At 44.1% G+C, this 23,098-nt stretch overlaps 1 protein-coding gene across 1 annotated transcript in view; it reads right to left on the bottom strand.

Moving 5' to 3' along the window:
* The window catches only part of MBOAT2 (membrane bound O-acyltransferase domain containing 2), a 90,633-nt gene extending 73,136 nt beyond the window's left edge, over nt 1–17,497 (bottom strand). Inside the window, exons 1-3 of the mRNA XM_048935813.1 lie at nt 17,281–17,497; nt 2,770–2,915; nt 189–266 (exon numbers count right to left, since the gene is read on the bottom strand). Coding sequence (XP_048791770.1) covers nt 189–266; nt 2,770–2,915; nt 17,281–17,352 — 296 coding nt within the window. The 5' untranslated portion in view covers nt 17,353–17,497. The remainder of the gene's footprint in view (nt 1–188; nt 267–2,769; nt 2,916–17,280) is intronic.
* Between the last annotated feature and the right edge of the window lie 5,601 nt (nt 17,498–23,098).

Below are 23,098 nucleotides of genomic sequence, written 5' to 3'. Positions count from 1 at the left end.
GAGGCAAAAATACCCAATAAACCATTTTCTCTGCTGGAAAAAAACCCTCACAGTTAGCAGAAATCAAATACTGAAAGATCTGGGCATTCCACTACAACTAAAAGCAGCACAAATGCACAGCTACAAGGAAGCACAACAGTAGCATTCTTTAATTTTTCTACTATTATGCTTTAGAATAAAAACCTTACTTGTGCATGTTTTCCACTCCTATAATGATCATGAGATAGTAGGAAATTCCACTTTGTATAACAAAATGTAAGGCATACCTAGGAGGAAAAAAAAAAAAAAAAAAATCACTCAAGGCATTTTCATTAATGACAATCAACTACATTATTTATTTACTTAATGTTAATTTGACGAGGCTTCTCTAGTTCTAACTCCATCACTTCTTACCAAAAACTTAGAATGCATTCTATTTAGGTTTGCAGCAGCCCTCTCTCCTCCCAATAGCTTCCCCCTTTAGCACAGCACAGACAGTAATAATGAGCAGACTACAGAGTTAACTAGAATTCTCCAGCTAGTAAACAAGAATATAAAGTGTTGATAAGCTTAATTATCAGGCCTTACAATACTTTCATCCAGCATTATTTCATGAGTAAATAACATGAATGTTTTGTGGCTTAGTTCCCATATATCTGCCCCTTCACTTATCTGCAACAACAGATCTCAGATAAGGCCAACCATATTTCAGTAAGCACAATATCAGTATGAGGGAAGATTTTCTTTTCCCAGGCAGTAAGTACAGCAGATGTGCCCAGCCAGCCTCCTTGCCCCACATGGTCAATAGCTAACTAGGGATGGGGAACAGCATTTCGTCCTTAATCAAACTTGATTCACACCTTCAGCTTGGTGCTCAGTAACATTTACATGTACTCAAGAGATACATTGATCTAGTTTGGGATTTTCCCCCATGAAAAGCAGCCTCAAAGTCGCTCCCGTTCTGTTCTCCTGATCTGCTTCTTTTTTTTTTCCCAGTTTGTCAGCAACTGCCTAATTTCACTCCTCATTCATTCATTATGTGATACCTTAAAAGCTACTGAGCAAGGGACCTGCGAGAAGACTAAACATGATGATCTCATAGAAACAAATTCACTTGGATACTGATTGACCTTGAAAAATAACTTCCAATGGAAGATCCAATCCGTACTTGCTGCCATGCTTCACTAATAGCTGCCCTTGTTTAAGTTATGGCTACCTAAAATTCAAATGCCCATTTATCACATACAACTGCCCATTAAAAACATATTCACTTTTTCTTTTCCAATCAACCACATATAAGCAACACCACATAACAAAGACATGAAAACATCATGTCAGGAAGGTTGCTTTTTAGACAGATGGAGGGATACATTGCAATAAAGCCTGAAGAAGCTCAGATTGACATGGATAGTGTGTCAAGATTACAGTCCCTGAAATTGTATTTCTTTCAGTACAAATCTCATTAACAGCAGCAATTTTTTAATTTTTTTTTTTAATACGAGATCAATCATATGAGATGCATCTAAATATTGTACAGAACAGTGAGTTTTAGTTATAAACAAGAGGTATTTGAGGCCTTCCGTGCTGTTGGTTTGGTTACACTTGTCATTACAACTACACTTAATGATTTCTGCTTCCAAAGCAATGCAGACACAAAATGTGCTTCTAAAGCTTACACAGCTCTCACCAAAACCACACACGTCTGCTGTATCATTCTCCTTGTTTGCAGCTAGGACCTCAAGTCTTTGACAGCAGATTGCTCAAAGCAAAATACCAGGGCCAAAAGTTGAATAAATGCATAGGAGTTAGTTACATATATAAGTAAATTGCATGTGTAAATCCAAAGAGTAAAAGCTTGATGTTTCCTAAATTTAGAAATAATACTTATCAAATAATGTTGGACAGCCTCCATAAGGTGCCAAAGTAGAGACCAAATCTGTGGCTCAGAATCCAAGATTTATTTATACACGCTGTGCACAGACACACAGTGTGCACGTGCTGTATGCATCTTCCCATCTGCACCCACACTCCAGCTTGAGGAAGGGATTAATTCCTTACAATCAGTGTAAATCTAAGCCCCCTATATACTCAAAATTGAAAAAGCAGTTTGCTTGCAGTGCACTGAACTGAACTGGCTCTTAATTCAGCTTGGGAAGATGAGAGCCATTTCAATTTTTGAAGAAGAAAAAAGAAAAAACACTCAACTAAATGTATTCCCTTTATTAGCCCTACTATTCTGTCTTCGTATGCTCTGCGAAGATCAAGATGTGAAAGCAGCAATCAGAGAAAATTTAAGTTTTTAAACAAAACTCCTCCTATAAAACAAAAAGAAATATACATGAATGTATCCCAAACCCTCAAACCAAGAACAACTCCTTTTCAGAGGCTTGATACTACTTGGGAACATCATCAACTCTGCAGTGTACTCTTCCTGTAACAAGTCAGATGATATTCAATACTCAGAAGAGGACCTGGAGAGTTAGTGCATGCAGATAATGTTGAGGAGAAATGCTCTCACCACATCTGCACAGTGTCCCAAGAGAAGACCTTCCAAGCACATTTAAGCTGCACCTGCTCCATCCTCCCAAAACTACAACAGAGCGTTAGCTACCAGCTCACAAATGGAAGCTCTTTCAAAACTTCTGCACTTCAGAAAACTTAAGGCACTCGCTGTACATTTGCAGCAACTAAAAAACACAGGTAATGTTCTTCACACGAAAGCATTGCTTTCTGCAAACAAGGCATGAAAAATTAATGAATCCTTTAGAAGTGAAATTAAGTGCAACTTACCATCCAAAACAAAAAAGTGCAAGATAAAGGCCCAAGAGGGTTGCAACAACATGTCTTATAAATGGGCTAGTTTTGCTTGAATGAAGGTATGTTCGAAACCAAATAGCCGCAAGCAAGGCAAACAGTTGGCACACTACGAAGTTGACCTGCATAAAAAAGAAAAAGAACAATTCTCACACTTGTGTATTAAAACTAGCTGACAAACTATAAACAGTTTGCAACTGGCAGAACTTTGGGCTCTCCCACAGCTCTTCGCACAGCACATCACCTTCAGAGCTCCACCAAGCACAAAGCAGGGCTCCCACCAGCAACCACATAGAAAGGATTCTTCAAAGCTATAGAGGCAATCTGGGCACATATCAAACAAGTTCTGTACACCAAACCACTCTTCTCTCACAGGCACATTTACACTTCTCAGTAACGTGAAGATGTGGGTTTGGTTGTTTTTTTTTTTTAAACTTAATTACTGGAGTGGAACTTGGGACAACCTGCAACCACAACTTACAGAACTCATCTTCTCAACCATCCGTAGGTTTCCCATTTGCAAGGAATAACTCCCCTTCTACTGTACTACTCCAAACCCTTCTGCACCAGCGAGTTACACAAGCATTAAGTGCTAACAGGGAAAGCAGCTGTGGGCACAGTGCTGCTCTTCTTAACAGAGCAGGTTCCCTAAACTCAACTGTCACTTATGCTTGGCCATCCATTTGCTTACTCCCACATTTACATTACGCTTTTAGCAGTAACTGAAAAATCCTAAATGAATGAGGGGACATTCTTCCAGGGCATAACTTGACCTGTTTTTTTCTCCATTATACACACTGATGCAAATGAAAAAGAAGATTTATAAGTCAGGATGAGTTTCTGGGTTCTGTGGAAAAGTTCCATACAAAACAGTTGGATTTAATGAGCCACTGAAAAAAACAAACTGATCAAATATACAGAGGGGAAGAAAAATAAAAAAGCCCAAGTAATTAACTATGTTCTGATGGAAATGGCATTATGTGCACTGTATCTGTTTGCGACCCCGAGAACTCACACCCCAGGCAGACTGGGATGGAGAGTGAGAAAAGAAGTTACCTCTGAAAGCAAGGTGGCAAGGACTGGGAGAGAAAAGGCAACGAGGTCTGGCTTCTATGGTTGCCATGGCAAGGGGAGAAATGCTCGGCATCTCCAACCCGTACCACTGTTTCTACAGGAGCAGACAAGCTAAACAGCAGACCCTGAGCTTTACAACTCAGGATAAACTTGTAGGTTTAGGGACACAGAATAATCCCAACTGACACAAAGATGTACAGAAATCTAAGGATGTCAGGTTACAGTCTTTGAAATTCACAAACAAATGACCTAAGCAACGCAAGCCTGTTCTGAAATCCTTGCTCACAAGTGACTCCACAGTTAGCAGGGAGTGCTTTTAAACTGCTCTTCCCAAAAATGCACAGATGGACGCGCACTGGGATGCACAAAAGACACCACCACAACATTCACACAGCACCTCGGGGCCATCTCCTAACCCTACCCATCCACCCCTAATATCTGCCTCACAAGGCACAGAAATATGGCTTAGAAAGCACCAATGGTTTTTACAGCCTTGTATTATACCAGGTGCCCCCAAAGCTTTAAATACATATTTACAAAAGCAAAATACACACAGGTTAAGAGTTGAAAACCGTGCATCTCCCATTTAGCCTTTACATATACCTCCTCCTGGTAATGCTCCTCTGTTCTCCCCAGCTGGATTTCTGCTTCATTCAGCACATGGACAGTTGCCCAGTTTTTGCCTGTATCCTCCAAGCCATTAAATACTTACCATCTGCATCTACACCAAATACAAAACCTTACATTTCCCCACAGGCATGTTTATGCAGATCTGACCACAGCATGGGAAGAATATACAAGATAATGAAAGTCCAAAGTGTAAACTAAATGCCCACTAATCTCAGCTGCCTAATTTCCAATAGATAGTGCCTGGCTTTTCAGTCAGTACTTTCAACAGAACTTCAATTGGAGCTGTGCTTTGAAAATACAGCTTCAGCTGCTCTTATGAATATTCAGCATTCCTATAAATAAGGCCCAAAGCAGCTCAGAACACAAGCAAAACCTAAAGTCATCACGATGACATTTTCATTACGTTATTTCTCTAGATCACTAGAACTCTGTGGCAGATACAGATGTGAAAAACAGCAAAGCAGGAGGACCCATATTCTGAATGAGGAAAGGAGATCACATGAAGAAAAGTTGTGACCATTGCTGGGCTGTATCACAGTCAGATAATCCTCACCTGATGCTCCTCCTGATGTTTAAACATATACTACTGCAGGCTAACCATTCACTTCATAGACACTTAGAATATCTGATTGCTTACGTTTTAAAAAGAAACAAAACACGGCATTTCTACAACAAACTCGATGCTCACCTGTTTGCAATTACCAGTTATTGCTTCAGCCCAAAGCACAGATTCCTGCCACTCCAGCTATCCAAAGTACCAACTCATTTCACATGGAAATAAGATTAACCCCCTGCTGGTCCTATAGGAAGTAAAGAGAGACTCTAGGCATCCAAAGCCCATCCTGCTCACTTCCAATTCCAGCATCTATACCACGCTGCAGGGCAGACAGGCGGGCTGCTGAAAGCTGCCTCCCAAGCATCCTCACTTAAAGATGATGCATGATACAGCAGTGTCCACACAAATCAGATACATACATATTGTAATTTAACCTGAACTGAACCAGAAGATACGTTCCAAAGGAAATGGGACATCTGGCCTGTGGACTAGACCTCAGCAGCAGAATTTCCTAAAATCATCACAGCATCAGTGATGGGTCTTCATTAGCAACAACATCCTACAGATACACTCCTATTGCACCACAGGACTTGATGCAAACAAAGCAAAATTCAACATTCAGCCTTTTCTCAATCACCATCTTCACTTGGCCTCAGCTAGCAAAAGCTCTGCCCTGAGCTGCACGACCATCTCAGACATACAGCTTGCCTTGAAATACAGCATGAAAGTGAACCCTCTTGCCAGAAGGCAAATGAAACAGTCACTCAGAGGGCAGGGCTGGATATCATCACTGTGCAAGCTTACCCAGAAAACACGTGCACAGCCAAGCAGCTATTCAGCTGGCAAATATCACATACGGTAACCTCAACATCTGGGAGTGATAGACTTGGGTACCTCCTGAAAGCTTACATCAAACCCTTACAACGTTCTGAGTACAGGCAAAATACAACTTTTAAACACCTCATGAGTTGGTTAGACTGGAACAGAACGCCCACAAGGAACAAAGACAACACCATGAAGGCAGCATGATTCATTTCATAAACCCAACTCTAGTTGTCTCCCTTCAGTCATAAAAGCCACTCTTACAAGCAGCTCAGGTTTTATGAAGGAATAAAAAGTTGGATCCATTAGAAGCTAAAGTCTTAGGGGTAAAAAAAAAAAAATATATATACCTGATCCAATGTGTGGAACAGGAAGTTTCACCCCAAGGTGTTGTAATTCAGTGTATCTATGAAAGAAAAATAGAGTTTTTGACCTCCTCATGTTACAGACCATATAAGCTGAGCTTATAGGGACTGTAATGCCTATACTCCCCATATAACTTTCCATTACTGCTGCTGTGTGCACATGGAAGAACTAAAAAAACCGACTTACAATGATGGCACAAATGATCAGCAATGATCATCCAGTATCTACTGACTTAGATGCCTATCAAATCCCTCTTAGAAATATTATTAATATAGAAATTATATTATTATATATAAAATAGAAATATTAAGGTATTTCAAAACTTGCTACACGTATCCTTGCAATTTTCAAGTTCAATCTGCTGTTTTGGTGCAAGAGCAGTGGTACAGCACAGCTTCCCTGCGCCTTTTGAGCCAAACGTGACAGTGCCACATGAGTACAAACCAGTTTCCATGCTTGGGCTATTTGAACTCAGCTGTTCTAGTAAACTCATTGAGCTGTAAAACGCATTAATCTACATGTCAAATTTCCCACTTGCATGCACTGTGCAAATGTCAATAGAAAGTCTGTAACAAAACTTCTTTAAAAAACATTGATTCTAGATTTTTAGATGTCTAAATACAATTTGTGACCTGCATTTGTAAAAACACTCTGTTTCTCAAGGAAAGCATTTGAGGAATCTATTCCTTATATAAGGAAAAGAAGAACAAGGTTACCGACTGCTCAGGATTTTCAGTTTCAGAGTTTTAGCAACAACAATTTGAACTGCTACAAACGGCCCATCTTTGACATAGGCAGCATCTAAAAAGTATTAATGGTTTATTAGAAGTTCACATTAGAATGAAATATAGGAGACCATTTCTCTCAAACTCGTTTTTAATACACTGCTGTGCAGTTTTTATGCACCGATTAAGATTTTAACGACAGTAACACCTAGAAGTCCCGTATCATTGCCCATTCCATACTGCTCTTCATGCCACTTAAGTCACAGCCATTTCCCTTTCCCCAAAGCCATCGGCTGAAGACTTGAAAACATCTACAGATGTTCCCCAAAAGCTCCTTTCAACACAGGAGAGCTGATGCTTCCCTACGGCACCCAAAGAGCAGTACACACAGCTCTCCTGTCCAATTTCTAACCTCCATCCAGCAGAAAAAGAACAATCACGATGCTCCTGTAATTGCCTATTGCCAAACCACTAAGAAACCAAAAGTGACAACTATTATTATATGAAAGCAACAATCAATTTCTCCATCAAAAAAATAATCCCATGGCAAGAAGGAAAATCAAAGCGTCCAGTAATTTACTTCAATTCTTTGGGAAAGGTCTGAAAGAATCCCAGAGGTCATCGATATCGGATGAAGCTGAAGGATACTTGAGCGTTCCATTCAGAGAACATCACAAACTGACAGGGCGTTCCTCTTTCAATTCAAAGGCCATAAACCTTATGGTGATGCTTTCAAGTCCATTTTTGGTTCAAAGAATACCAATCACCTTCCGTGACAAAGATTCAATTCATCAGCACTCCTGCCATCTCAACCTCATCCCATGAGGAATACGAGGAAAAGTACGTGAAGCAGCAGCAATTATTTTAGGCGGTACCAGCGTGGGAGATGTTAACTTTGTGTTCTTCGTAACAAAGACTGTGCTGCTCTGTTTGTAGACTACCCAGTGTCAGCCATTTTCAGACCACACTTCAAGCACAATTCCTCTAAGAGCAGCCACTTGCTCTAAGACTGTGCTCTACCCACTGTTAGCCAACTTCTATAATACTGGTGAAAGCTTGCCACCATTATACTTCATCTGTTTATGAACTTTAGGAAGCAGCTTTAAGCACTTAGATTCTGAATGCTGTCTTCCCAAGCTGACTGAAGCCCAAAACAAAGACAGACATGACTAATGTTAACACTATCTCTATTTCCTGTACCAGCTTTCAATTTTTAACTTGTATTTCTTAATCATGTTGGAGAACAACATATGCATTTTACACTGAAAACAACCAGTGCTCATTCAAGGGTGGAAAGAAGGCAACTGAACAATATTCTTCCTGCTCAGCTCATAAGGGTGTAGCATTATCTGATAATAGGCACTGAGCTTTGAACATCTACGTGTACACAGCAGTAGCCAAAATCTAAGAAGCAAGTTTGCTCCAAAGGTGGAAAGTGTGCTAAAGCCTAGGTATTTTTGATGGTGGTCTCATTTCCCTCTCCCTCCCTCCCCATATCCTCCCTATATGAACGGCAACCTAAGATGCTGCTTCTGCTGAGCAAAACTTGGTTTGGCCAGTTAAAGATTGCAGAACTCAGTCTAAAAAGGCGCAAGTGTTTACAGCATCAAAACAACAGTCCAGGATTCTGTTGACAAACTGTGGTTCCAAACAAAGACCCATTCAGCTACTGAGCTATCCAAAATGTGGCTTTTTATCACACATGCATGCACAACATTATTAACCTTGATCTCTGCTCTGCCTCTGGAGTACAAGCAACACACAAGATAGTCAGATGTGCATTTGAATGGCAAACGTTTATTTACAAAGGCTGTTTCAAAAGTAATACTTTATTATGTTGGCCCACAACATCAGAAGTAGACATCAGTGGTACAGCAGTAGAGGTTGAACCTTCCCATCAACATTCCATTACTCATCACTGTGACAGATGGCAGCAGAGAGGCACTCTGACACAATGGTGTCTGACATGGAAGTGTCTATAAAGCAAAGGTGTGTCACTGAATGCCTCCATACAGAAAAAAATGGCACCCATTGGCATTTGTGAATGCTTATGGAGATCAAACAGTGGATGTGAGCACACTGAGGGGTAGGTGGTGCATTTCAGCAGTGGTGACAGCAATGTGAAAGACAAGCTCCATTCTGGATGGCCATGCAGATTTTATGAACACAACATGCAGGTTCTTGTTCGTCATTGGCAAAAATGCAGAGCTAACGGTGGTGGCTATGATGAAAAATAATGCTTTGTAGCTGAGAATTTCTTCTGCCAAGCAGTGTTAGTGCTCTCTTCAGGTTCCATGGAAATAAATACAAGGTATTAGTTTCAGAGCAACCTATGTAATACTTTGAGTAATAATTGTCTAGAGCATACACTGAGTTTTGTTGTAACTCACTTTTCTAGCTCTTTGAAAAAAAAACCAACATATTTGGGAGTATTCTTCCCAATTATAACCATAAACATGTACTCTCAACCTCTGCTCTACTATTATACTCTGGTATACGAGAAATGGAAACTGAAATCCCACTTCAACAGTAACCCTTGTTTATAAAGCTTGCAGAAATCCAGGAACAGCAGCAGTCCCTTAACTCAGCAAGTAAAACAAACATTCTCCACCCATCACTAAAACATTAAGGTCAGCTCCTTTGCAGAAGGAAAAAGAGAAAAAGGACAGGATCTCACTGGTTTCTCCATCATTTCTATTAGCAGGAAGTCAGAGGCCTGGAGCATCACTCCCATGAAGAAAGGTTGAGAGAGTTGGACTTGTTCAGCCTGAGAAGAGAAGGCTTTGTGGAGACCCCAGTGCAGCCTTCCAGCACTTGAAGGGAGCCTCTTATAAACAGGAAGGGGACTGGCATTTTACACACGAAGACAGTGACAGGATGAAGGGAGAAGTTTTAAACTAAAAGAGAGGAGAGTTAGATTAGAAGTTTGGCGGAAATTCTTTAATCAGAGGGCAGTGAGGCCCTGGCACAGCTGCCCAGGGAGCTGTGGGTTCCTTGTTAAATGATAGACAGGAGGAAGTAAAAAATCAAGAGTATCACCCCAGCAGAAGGCAGGTCAGAAAGAATAGCAATTACCTTAGAGGAAGCACTACCAGTACAGAAGATACCAACTACAGTTACACAACCTAACAGGCTGCAAAACACAAGCACCTTCTTCAGCTCAGGCCACTTGAATGAGACATAAATAGAAACACCCAAACCCCACGTACTGCAGTAACACTGCACTGTTACAGCCAGCCCGAAGCAGCATCTTCCGCTTTGGATATCTTATTCCAGGGCAGAAGGCAGAGGTATAGCTCCTTTGCAAAGATGGCTTGGCTGTTGAAAATATCATTACAATGATCATTTAAAAGAAGTAGATAAATAGAAATAGCCCAGCTGCTCTATTCGCAACAGGGAATGCAAAATACAAAAAACAATGCCTGATGTTGATGTGTACTTCTTCACCTTGGAAAGTAGCATCAAGTGAAATATTCATAGTGAAGAACTGCACCAGCACACCCCTTAAAAGTGGCACTGGAAAGATGCATGCATTAGGCAAACAGGATTCCACCTGGCTGCGTGAAATCTTCCTATCTTCCAAAAGAAAATGAAACCCCACAGCCTGAACTCCCTTCGGAAAACAAGAAAAAAGCAGGGGAACCTTTACTCATGAGAAGTGCACAAGTCAAAATAAGCAGCTTGATAAAGACATAGAATCCTAAGTGTTGGAAAAGGCCAAAGATCATCTAGTCCAACTGTGAACTCACAGCCACCATGCTTACTAAATCTCATCCCTAACCGTTCCTAAACATGTCATAATTAAGGCTGCAGCACAGATCTTCATCAGGCCAAAAAAGATAAACAGGTGTTAAAAAAAAACAAGTATTGAGGCTGGTGAATTACACATGAGCATTTTCCACAACTCTTTGAAAGCAGCACTGTGCCCACCACAGCCCTCCGAGGAAGAAGAGCTGTATAGCTGCAGTACAGCTGATTTACAACAGCAGCTCTTCAAAAACAAAGCAGCACAGTAGCAGCTATTCATTCTGCAAAACAAGTTACTCTTGTCATCCTCAGCGTGCCTTAATGCTTTTTCTTTATTAACCTGTTCTCTGGGCACTTAAGCATTTCTTCTCAGCATCCCAGGACATGGTGCTTTTGCAGCACTTCCTGAACGGCACCCTGGATGCAGGAGTGACTCGTGCACCAGTCAGTAAGCGCTCTTTCTTACAGCAGCTAAATGAATTGCCTAAGGATGAGGAAAAAAATCGGGCAAAGCAAAGCAGTAACTCCAGACTGCTCAGGTAAAGCATGTTCATTTCAGCTGCTCGCTGGAGAAACCCTGGGCTGTAATTATCTTTCAGGTTTCCCATTACTTCACAAAAACCTGGAGAAATCCCTACTATGAAAGCGATCGAGGCTGTATCAAAGGGAAAATCCACCATCTCCTCCACATGAATTAAAAAATTTAAGTAGCTGTATCCTTCATGTCTCTGCAACAGTGTTCATAAACCTGAAATAAACAGAGACATACTCGTTTTTTGCACTAAGTCTTCCCTGCACTTTAGAGACAATTCATCTTTCCCAGCACTGCAATCGGCGTCTGCTGCCTTCTTTCCATTTCTGTCAGCTCCCACTCCTTCCTTCAAGGCAGTCACTGTCTCCTGCCAATTTTTTTTCTTTTCCTCTTCTCCCAGCAATTTCATCCTTCTCTACACATCTCACACAGTGCAACTCCAACCAGCATCACCCAGAGCACAGTGTGCAGGTGTTGCCTCAAACACTGGATTCCAGGAAAAGTGCAACTGCAAAGAGACCAGAGCTATTTGATGGCATATTCCTGAACTTTCCTTTAAAAGAGTGGAAGAGAAGAAAGCAGAGTGCCTACCACTCTTGCACTAGGAAATGTGAAATATCTGAAACATCCATTTAAAGGGAATGGCACACAGAATGCAGAGCACAGCACCTCTTGCTGCTTCTGATCACTCATCATTGCCTCCATCCATTGCCAGTGGAAATCACACCACCACCCACCCTTCATTTTTCTGACTGCTAGCAGCAGATATGGGAAGCACAGGGCAAAGGAGGGGCACAAACCCCTTGTCCTACCACTCCCTTACTTCAACGTTTGCATTTCACACACCCATCAGTACCACTTTTACTCACTTCTATTACTCATACATTTCCTGGGTTACATCAGCAAAAGTCACTAACAGAATAAAGCTTGGATGCTCTTTACCACTTTCCATTTTTTAATCATAGACTCAGTAAGGTTGGAAAAGACCACTAAGATCATCTAGCTCAACCCCAACCCATCCCCACCGTGCCCACTGACCACGTCCCTCAGTGCCACATCTCCATGGTTCATGAACACCTCCATGGACGGTGACTCCACCACCTCCTTGGGCAGCCTGTGCCAATGACTGACCACTATTTTGGAGAAGAAATGTTTCCTAAGATCCAACTAGAACCTCCCTTGAATACATATAGTTAAATAATTCTAAGACAAGACTAGGCATCTATGTTCTGGACATTTACACAAACATTTTAATTTCTCCTCTATATTTAAACAAAAAGGCTTTCATTAGATTCAAGCATTTCAGTCCTCAGGAGGCTGTGTCAGGTTGCCTGGGCAGAAAACAAGGCAGACTACAGCACTGCTAATGCCCCAAACTTCCCAGCATACCATAGAGCTATGAGATGTGTCCAAATGCTTCCTGCAGGCAACCGGCTGCTAAGCAAAATAACTTCCATGCCTGGTCTTCTACCCAAACTCCAGCAGGAGCTCATCTCCAAAGCATCCAAAGTCAGAATCACAGAATCACAGAATCACAGAATCACAGAATCACAGAATCACAGAATCACAGAATCACAGAATCACAGAATCACAGAATCACAGAATCACAGAATCACAGAATCACAGAATCACAGAATCACAGAATCACAGAATCAATCACCAGGGTTGGAAGGGACCTCAAAGATCACGAATCTCTAACTCCCCTGCCACATGCAGGGCCACCAACCTCCCCATTTAATACCAGCCCAGGCTGCCCAGGGCCCCATCCAACCTGGCCTTGAACACCTCCAGGGATGGGGCATCCACAACCTCTCTGGGCAGCCTGTTCCAGCACCTCACTACTCTCATAGTGAAAAACTTCCCCCTGACATCCAACCTAAATCTTCCCTCCCTCAACTTAAAACCATTTTCCCTTGTCCTGCTCTTATCTACCCTTTCAAGAATTGATTCCCCTTCTGTTTGTAGGCTCCCTTTAGGTACTGAAATGCTGCAAAACATCACAGTTGCATTTTTCCAGTCATATGCATTTAAGAAATGCACAATTCATAGGAACACCCAAGGGAAAAATAATCCTGCCTACCCTAAGGCATCCAGGAGAAATATGAGGCTCAACATATGTCAGTGTTCACTGCTTTTTGCAAAGCTGGCTGCATTCAAGGCGTGCTGAAGTAGCTCAGGTACTTTGCACCAGGACACGTGTGCTGCAAGCAATGCAGAGGTGTAGCAGCCTTGTTCACACAATCGCTAAGGTATGAAGTTTATAAGGTTCATTGAGCTCTTTATGGCTATTCTTTAAAAAGGTCAATTTCGATTCTGGGACTCCTGAAGAAAATGCTATCTGGTCTACATAAATGAGCACATTACTCAAATAAAAGCTAAAATTACTGTCAGGGGAACAGAAAAAAAACAACAAGAGATGAGTAGAAATAAGTAGTGAGGAAATTTGGTGACGTCTGTTAAAAAACACTGCAGCTCTGCTGATCTTATCTGGAAGGTGATGGCTGCAGCTAGCAGATCCAGTTCTCCAGCCCGTGCCCCACAATCTCCACATCGATCTCTCAGACAAGTGCCAACAGCTGATGCTCACATACCGGCATCACCCAGCTCCCATCCCTGCTGCCCAGCGACTCCCCTGTAACTGCTGTCTGTTTCTATGGCAAATCAACTGCGGGAATATTTCAACTAATTTTTGCCGATTTTCTGATTCAAATTTTGCTCCCTCTGGTGGAAGCAGTGAAAGAGCAAAGACTCTGAGCCAAGCTTTGCTCTCCTAGGACCACCCTCAGCTCACAACTGACTTAAATCTCTCAGATATAAAGATAGGTGAGCTGGCACACCAAGAGACAAGGGATTGTCATCAGCAAGACCAAGCTAGAAATGGACTGCAGCCCAGCACGCTGCCTGCCAAGGCTTCCCCTTGCAGGAAGCAAGCATCAGGGACGCCAGCATGACAGGAGCATAGATGGGAAAACTAGAAGCCTAGGTGAGAGACAAGGCTGTAACACAACACTGAGAGCTGCAACCTCGATGCATTATGCAACAAAACCTTCAGCAGCCAAGCCTTCCTGGTAATTATTGTTGCACTTCTCCAGCTGCAAGGGGAGGGAATGACATAACTTCTCCTATTCCCTCTCTTGTCAAACAAGACGGAGGGAGAATCGTGGGCAATTACATGCATTCACTCTTCATTAACTTTAGGGACCCAAGACACAGAGCTGTCAACAGGATGCTTCCCCTGCTGAGCAGGAAACCTGGCTGCTCCAAGAAGTGAGAAGATAGAGGTTTTCACCCCACAGAGTGCATTTCTTTTTTCTATAACTATATACTAAAAAAGATCTGCATGTTTGACTTCCCAAATCTACAGAGACAGACTCAGGTTGCTGATCACACCAGCCATCTACCCCAGCATCTTAAGACTGAAAGCAACAAAGGGATTGAATGAAGGCAGAAGCAGCAGCCCACCACAAAACACATTTGGTTTTCAAAGCAAGCATTTCACTTCACTTCGTACAAGAGCAGGAAAGAGCCAAAGGACGAGTTAACACAGCGGCCAATCATCACATAACACCTTGTGCAGGGTAGTTACAGAAGAGGAACAGCAAGCTTCCTTCCCAGTAGCCAACTGGTGGTTCACTACCAAGAGGAAAGCTCATGAAGAGCAAATCGTTAAAGAAGCAGAGCTCTCCTCGTGCAACACAGAGAAGGAGGTTCAGGTTGGATATCAGGAAAAGGTTCCTCACCAGGGATGGTCAAGCACTGAACAGGCTCCCCAGAGCAGCGTGCACAGCCCCAGTGCTCTCAGACATACATTCTGATTTTTGGATAGCCCTGTGTGGTGCCAGGAGATGGACACACTGATCCTTCCCATTTGGGATATTCTATGGTCTCACAAGCATATGCAGTGGCTCTGGCAGAGCTGCCATCCTCCATATTCCAGGCTGGTACCAGCACTAGGTCATCTCCAGAGGCCCCTGCCAACCCCTATGATTCTGTAACACACTGTTTCAAACAGATCTGTGCTTCTCATTCTACCAGAAGCAGTCCATCTGCTTTCTTGCACTCAAACCACACATAAATTTTCATCCAGTTATCCAAAAAAATCAGGTCAAAATTAGAGATATCAGCTTCACCTGTAATTGAAATTTCTACTTACATTCTGTGCCACCAGGCAAGTTTCTTTCATCTGTTTGCCCACCCAGCCAGCAGAGCAGCACAGCCACACTGCCTGGACTCAGCCTCCCAGTTACACACCTTCGCCTCCAGTAAGATCGTAGAGCAGGATCATTACAGAGAGTAATTGCTTAATTGTAAACCACAATAGTTTAGATACAAATATTAGCGTCTACTTGTGGTAAAAACCAAAATAGAGAAGTAGATAAATAAAGCCTAATCTTGTTTATCCACTGGTTCTAACCACTGGCACAGCATATCATTCTCAGTGCCTGCTTCATGGCAGGACCCATCACAGCAGGACTTGAGTTGGATGGCAGAAACAATGCACTGATCAGGAGCTCTTCATTCATTCCTTTTCCCCAAGCACAGCTCTGTTTCCATACCCAGTGCACATATAGTGTCACCGAGTGCCACACACAACCTCTGGGTGCATTTCCTTTCTCTGCCCTCACGCTCTCCACCACCTTTGCCTCCCTGACACAGAACACATTCCCCGTTCTCTCTGTGTTACACACTTACTATTGAGACAGGCTCTCCAACTGACAGCCTACAAAGCCCTAACCCACAGCGTTGCTTTTTGTTGCTCTTTTTTGAATCAGTTAAAGGCACATTCTTAGCGCAACATAATTTTGTAACTCTTCATACCCCATTTGTAGTCAAAGTTCTCCCTACCCAGCAGGGCTGATACTGCAGCCCACTGATACAGAAAAAAACACATATATACATTTTTTAATGCTTATCATGAAAGTAATATTCTAAACCCTATGTTTAGCCACCCACCATTGTAATAACCCCCAAGAACTTATAGAGCTCAAGCAGAGCTATTTGCAAAAACACCCTTACAGGAGCATCTGTTGCAACATACTCAAAACAGGTAAGATCTCCAGGCTTTGATAAGAAGTAACCTCATTAACACCAGAATGCCATATCAAAAGCTCTTAAATTAAAACTAAAACACTAAGTTTAAGACTTCAGTTACAAGTAGCTGATAAGCTGATAAGAGGACAGCGGTAACACGCCATAAAAAGGTGATCACCTCTTACTCCACCCGCTATTTCCCAGTGAAGCCATGGCAGCAGCACACAGCACGGAGCCACAGAGCCATACCCACAGGAGGCAGTGCCAGCAGCGCTCAGCATCCACCCATCACAGCCAGCTCCACTGAAACCTGCCCACTTCCAGCAGCTTTTTGGAAGGAATTTCCATGCACCTGTGGTTACCTCACCTACGTCTCAGACACATGGAAGAAAGAGAAACAGAGAAGAGCAGGTAGCTCAGAAGTCGATGGACGCGCTCCTTCCTCTGGGTTTCATTTCAAATCACTTTCCTACCCCCGAGGTGTGCCCCGCGAAGCCCAGGCACCAGCATCCCTTCACGGGAGGACAGACTGCTTCTCTCGTCCCGTTCCATTCATTCACGCACTAACAGAAGCATTTTCTTCCTTTAAGCACTCCCGCTGCCATAAGATCCACAGAACTCACTCGGAAGTTACCGACACACCTACAGGCACACAAACATCCCGCGGACGGAGGAGGCCGACCCCGCTCCCCCGACGGCCACTCGCCAAGCTGTCCCGTCCCGTTCGGCACCGCCCGGCCACCGACACCGCGCACACAGCTCGGGGCCGCGCCGCCGCACATCCCTGCTGCGGGACCCCAAGCTCGGCCGCAGGCGGCGGAGCGGCCCCGGGGGCGATGCCCGCGATTCGGCCGCGGCCTCAGCGCGCACCCGGCGGGGCGAGGACGGGGGCGGGCCGCACCTGCTCTCAGCGCGAGGCGAGCGGTCCCGCGGCGCCGGGGGAACGAGGCGGCCCCGCGCTTCGCGTGCCCCCGGCGGGGCGGGCGGCGTCGCGGCAGCCTCACCTGGTCGACGGGCAGGCGCACGGCGTTGCTGAGGGGCTGCAACAGCGTGGAGCCCGTGGTGCTAGTGGCCATGGCGTCTCACCCGCGCCGGGAGAGCGGGCGGCGGAGCCGGAGGAATCGCTCCTTGCCGGGCGCCCGAGGCGGTGGCGGTGGCGGCGGCGGCAACAACGGCGGCGCGAAGAGCCCCAGCCCCGCACGGCGCCGTGACAACAAGGGGCCGGCGCGACCCTGCCGCCGACTGACGGCGCCAGCGGCCAATGGGAGCGCGGCGCGAGCGCGGAGTGACGGGAGGGCTCGCCCAATCCCCGCCCCTCGCCGGGCCGGCGCGGGGTGCGGGAGGGGGAAGATGGAGCTCGGAGGGGCGGCGCCGGTGCGGGGCGGCGCGGGGACGGGCCGGCCTCGTCCGGGCCGCCCGTCGCCGAGGTGGGTCCGTGGCCGCGCTCAGGTAGCGCGCCCGGCCTGGAGCCTCGCCCCGCGGCCGCGAGGGGAAAAGGATGCGGGAGGGGCGTGGAGAGGGCGCTCATAAATAGACGGGAACACCTGAGAGGAAACGGCATCTTCCTCCCGGGGGCCGGCGGCAGCCGCGGGGCTGCGGGCGGGGCAGCGGCCCTCCAGAATGCGGCTCTGCCGAGCGAGGGCCGGGGTCGGCCCGCGTCACGGGCCACGCGCGGCCGAAGCTGGGAAGGCCCTCCGGGCGCGCCGTGCCCAGCCCTGCTGCAGCGCGGACACACGGCGTCGTGCGCCGCGTCTGGGGGCTTCTGGGTATCCGAGGAGAAGAGCCCGCGTCTCCGGCTGCCTGTGCTCCGTCGCCACACCGCACAGGAGTGCTCCCGGTGCCCACACAGCCTCCTGCGCTCCGGTTTGTGCCCAGCGCCTCTTGTCCTGGTTCTGGGCGCCACGGACGGAGTCTGGCTCTGCTCCCTTGCCCTCCCTTCAGGTGTCTCTGGAGGTGGAGATGCCCCTGAGCCTCCTGTTCTGCAGGCTGGGCGGTCCCAGCTCTCTCAGCCTTTTCTGGTGGGAGAGGTGCTCCATCCCCATCATAAAGAGTTCTCGACAACTCGGCAAAAAAAACAACAAAACACCTCTTCCAACTTCTGACTTCAGGGAGGTCCATCTACCATGGCTGCAAGCCACAATTTTTCCTTTATTGAGGGTCTGTTTCTTACATACACAAACCTGAAGCAGTACAGCCATAAGTTGTAAGCCTTTCCAGTAGGCTCAGGCTTGCAGTGGTTTCCCCAAAGAAAGCAAGAAGTGACTTGGTGCCAACAGCAACAAACCGATGTGTGGCACAGCTCTTCTTTCTGCCCAGTGAGCCCTGCAACACGAAACGAAGCAAAGTCTTCAATGACTTATGTGAGGACTGCAGCAAGCTGCCGGTTAGCTCATGCATCAGGATTAGTACTGAGTGGTTCTGCTTTAGTAACCTGCCCTGCTGCTTTCATGTTAGACTCCTCCATTGTGTCAGTGTTCTTCTTATGAACTAAGTTTTTGCATTAATTTTTCTAAAAGACAGAGGAGCCTCCAATGGAACATAGTGTCTGAATCTGTAACTGCTCAGGAATTCTGGATCTCTTGGCAGAAAGCTGCAGGTTATTCCCTGAAGTTTATTAAACATTTAAAATATATGGATTGGGTATCTTGCCTATAATCCTGCTAAATGTACGTATTTTGCCTGCATATCACATTAATCACTGTGCTTCCCGCAAGCACAAAACTTTCACCTTGGTTTTAAGTACACAAAAAATGAAAATGAAATGTTTGTCTTCCTAGCTGGAAGAACAGCTAGGTGAGTGATTTGCATACCCATTTAAGTTCACAATTAATTCTAATTGGTTGTAGCAGGAAAATGGAGGTATAATTATCTGAAAATATCCGGTGCTTTTCTTATGAGTTGAAGACCAGGTCTCTCCTTTTAGCTTGTAGCTGGTCTTTTGTCTGCAGTTAAAGAGACTGGTTAATAGCTACAAATAAGCGGTTTAAATTAGTTTTCTTCACTGTGTGACAAGCAATTACAAGTGTGGTTGCATCTGCAGCTTCAGAAGCAATCGCATGATGTTTTTGTAAGTAAAGCAAAGAGCTGCCTTCAGAAAGGAAAAAAAAAAAACAACCACCCACACCTTTTCCCAATTAATTCTGAATCAGTCCTGTAAATGTGAACCCCCCAAACGTATCTACATACATGTAAGTAAGTTCTCAGGAGTGCAGTGCCACTGGGCTCCATCTGCAATAGGCAACACATACGTGTATAGAAAGGCTAAGCTTATTTCTCTGATTCAATAGTAGACATATCCCTACACAAATATTTGGAAGTCTTAATCTAAATTCTCACCTGAAACTGCAGAAGGACTGCTTTAGAGACTGCCCATAGCTAGTTCTGAGGCGCAGTCCGGTCACGAGGAATGATTCTAAATAAACCCAGGGAGGTGGTGTTACTGAGAGTTTCATGAAATATATGCACCAAGTAATCGACCTGCTGAATGAAGCTCCTGGGTTCAATTAACAGATTGTCTGAAAATAAGCTCACACTGTCATGGCATAAGAAATCAGCTGGTTTTAAAACACAGTCCTTGCTTTTACAATGATTTTCATTCTTTTTCGCATGCATAGGCTGAGAAAATACAAAAATGCATTTCCTCGCATGACTTCAGCATCTTCAGAGTTCAAACCTGAAAGACACATTTGTTTACACAGTAAACTCCATTATCATTACAAATAGTTATCAGCTGAGGCATTAAGTTACATGATTGCATCTGTCCAAAGCTTCCATTGGAAAAAGATGCAATGTTTGGAGAAGGTGTTCTTGTGCAGTTATTTAGGAAAGCGTGCATTAGACAGTGACAAAGAAATGTGTCTTAAAATAATGGTCCCTTTGTATTGACAGGGCAGATGAATTACATGAAGAACAAAAAGGCTCCTGCCCCACACAGCTTAAAATCCAGGTTTTCAATTAAAAGTGAGGCACGCAAATGTCGGCTGGGAAGAAAATAATAGGAAAATAAGCAATTTATGCTGTAATGTACCTTTGGTATCAGCTATAAACTGTGTGCTGAGGGCTTTCACAGGCATTACGATAAAACTTGGTCTTCTGGTGCTTTTTTTTTTTTTTTTTTAAGAGATTTCATTACACATTTTTAGCATTGTTAAGAATTTCCTCCCTCTGTGAAAAGACTGTTGTCTCTGTGTTGTCTGTTGGACAGTGAGACATCGGCTGGTGAACAGCAGCACTCCGCTTTGCACTGACACACTGACAGCCCTGGAAGTTGTATGCAGAAATCCTTCACGTGATGCCGTGAAAAAGCAGGTTGGAAAGTGATACAAAGAAGCTAGCGTACCCAGAGTAGGGAACCTGTAAGAGTTGTTGGTCATGTAAGTGGAACAGTTTTCAATAAATATTACTTACTTTCATGCTGTTGGAAATACTTGCATATAACGAGCAAGAAGCAGTACTTAGAATCACAGCATGGTTTGGGTTGGAAGGGACCTTTAGGATCATCCAGTTCCAACCCCCTGCTACAGGCAGGGACTCCTCCCACCAGACCAGGGTGCTCACAGCCCCATCCAGCCTGGCCTTGAATGCTTCCAGGGAGGGGACATCCACAGCCTCACTGACAACCTGATCCACTGTCTCAGCACCCTCACAGTAAAGAATTTATTCCTAATATCTACTCTAAATCTACCAACTTCCAGTTTAAAACCATTTCCCCCTATCCTGCCACCACATGCCCATCTAAAAAGTTCCTCCCCAGCTTTCCTGTAGCACCCCCACTACTCCATGAGGAAATTCCACCAACAGCTGTCAGTCAGAGCTCAGGAGGGGATGTGTTGGTTAAGTAATCCCCAGACAGTGACTCGATGTGCTATGAACTACTTCTGGTGTTCTGTGATTAAGTTTCTGTGGTTCCATAAGTGCTCACAGTTTTATAAAGACGAACTCAAAGGCATCTCAGCCCCAGAGAGGTCACTCGGTCTGTCAGAATGCTGCAGCCTCGATGTAACAGACGTTTCCTGTAAGCGTTGTTTAGCCAAATGACCATGTAAGATATTGGGTTGTTTACAGTACCAGCCTAACCACGTGACATTGAACAATGAAGAACCAAAAGAGAAGATGTGTGGAGAGGATAGGCAGAGGCACTGGGACAATGTTATCAGATGCACCTCACAGGGTGCAGTTTTTATTCCTCTCTCTGCTCGGTAAGATAGTTCTGAAAACACAGGAACAATCCTTAGAACTCCTTTTAGCACAACAGATGAAGAAGAAAACAAGTTTCAGTATTAGCTCTGGAGAGATTATCCCTTTTCCAGAGTAAAGTCTTATTTTAGCTTTACCTCTCTGGCTGTGATTAGGCTAAAATATCTGAGACTTCATTCTAAAGAGAAAAAAATGTTTCTGCAGAAGCTAATGCCAATCAACCAAACCAAAAATTCTGCTATTGAATTTTGCCACTTGTAGCTAGGTCTCACCATTCCTGCAAAGCAGCCTTTTGCCATCCCTTGAAGTATTTCAAATATCCCAACACAATAAGTTTCACATGCATCCACTGTTTACTAATCTAATGTAATCTCTAATTAGTCAGTTCTGCTATATTGGTAATTCAGTGCCCCGTGTGATTCCTGTTCATGTCGGTAGGAATTCTTTAATGATGGCACTGCTCACTGCTAGGTCATGTAATTTTTGTTTTTCTCTTTAGTTATTAGGGAAATAACTAAATAAATAAACTTTTCTGCACTCAGTTGCTAAAATCTCCCTTTAGCTCTTTTAGGACATTTTGGTTTTAGATTCTGGATTTCTTGTGTTTCATTCCTACAGAGCAAAGAAGCCTCTCCACTTATAAGGCAACAACTATCGAAAACAATCAAGCATTTGGGCCAACCTTCTCCCATTCAGCAATGGGGAAATGCATCAGTGTCACCTGGGAACTCCTGCTCAGCCCATGCTGCTTTTCAGTTATAACCTGTCTGTTAGCAAATTCAAGCAGGGTTTGTACAGAGGGATGTGGGAAAGCTCACTAGACTTTTCAGCTGTAAGTAGCAGCTCTCAGGTGCAGATCTTAGAAATGGTAATTTCCTGACTAAAGGAGCTCATGCTTGTACGACAAGGACAAAACAACTGACTTGAGCAGCAAGACGTTGCTCTAATAAATGAACCACCTTTGCAAAGCAAGTTCTATTCGTGAAATAATTTATGGGAAAAAATGCAAACTGACAGTGCAGTGTTTTTAGCTTGCAGTAACTTCAGTGCAAGTGGGGTATTGTCACTGATGATCAAAAAGTGTGGGTATTAGAGGCTCTTTTTCAAAACTGCAATAAAAGCAACGAACTTCAAAGCTAAATTATGAGTTCATAAATTGTTGTTTAGAGCTTAATTAGGTGTGCATAAGACTGTGAACATGAGGTAGATGGAAAGGGAATCCACCTGTCAGTCTATGAAACAGTCCTCAGGAGCTGACAAGGTTACCTATTTTACTGCCCTAACTATTTTTAAAAAGTCATATTAAATGCTTATGGATAAATGTATCATTGATAAATCATTTAGTTTCCTGTTAAATTGCAACAGCACCATGGAAATAACTGCTTTTAATAGGATTCTCAGGTTTCTGGGCTGTCTCCTAGTTGAAAGGGGAAACCTAACTTTTCCTGATATCTGATGTTACAGGTTCTCAAACTGATCCTTGCTACGCAAAGAGTTCAGTTCCCAGGATCCCTCCCACTTGCCCTAGGTGAGTGCAATAGGATAGGACTAAATCTCTTCTTTGTTTGGATTGTTTCTGAAAGAATAGCACACCTTATTCTTGCCAGAGTTGCTTAAGATTTACTT

This window comes from Lagopus muta, chromosome 2 (assembly GCF_023343835.1).
Source record: "Lagopus muta isolate bLagMut1 chromosome 2, bLagMut1 primary, whole genome shotgun sequence".
Lineage (NCBI taxonomy): Eukaryota > Metazoa > Chordata > Aves > Galliformes > Phasianidae > Lagopus > Lagopus muta.
This window is presented reverse-complemented; position numbering and strand designations above follow the sequence as displayed.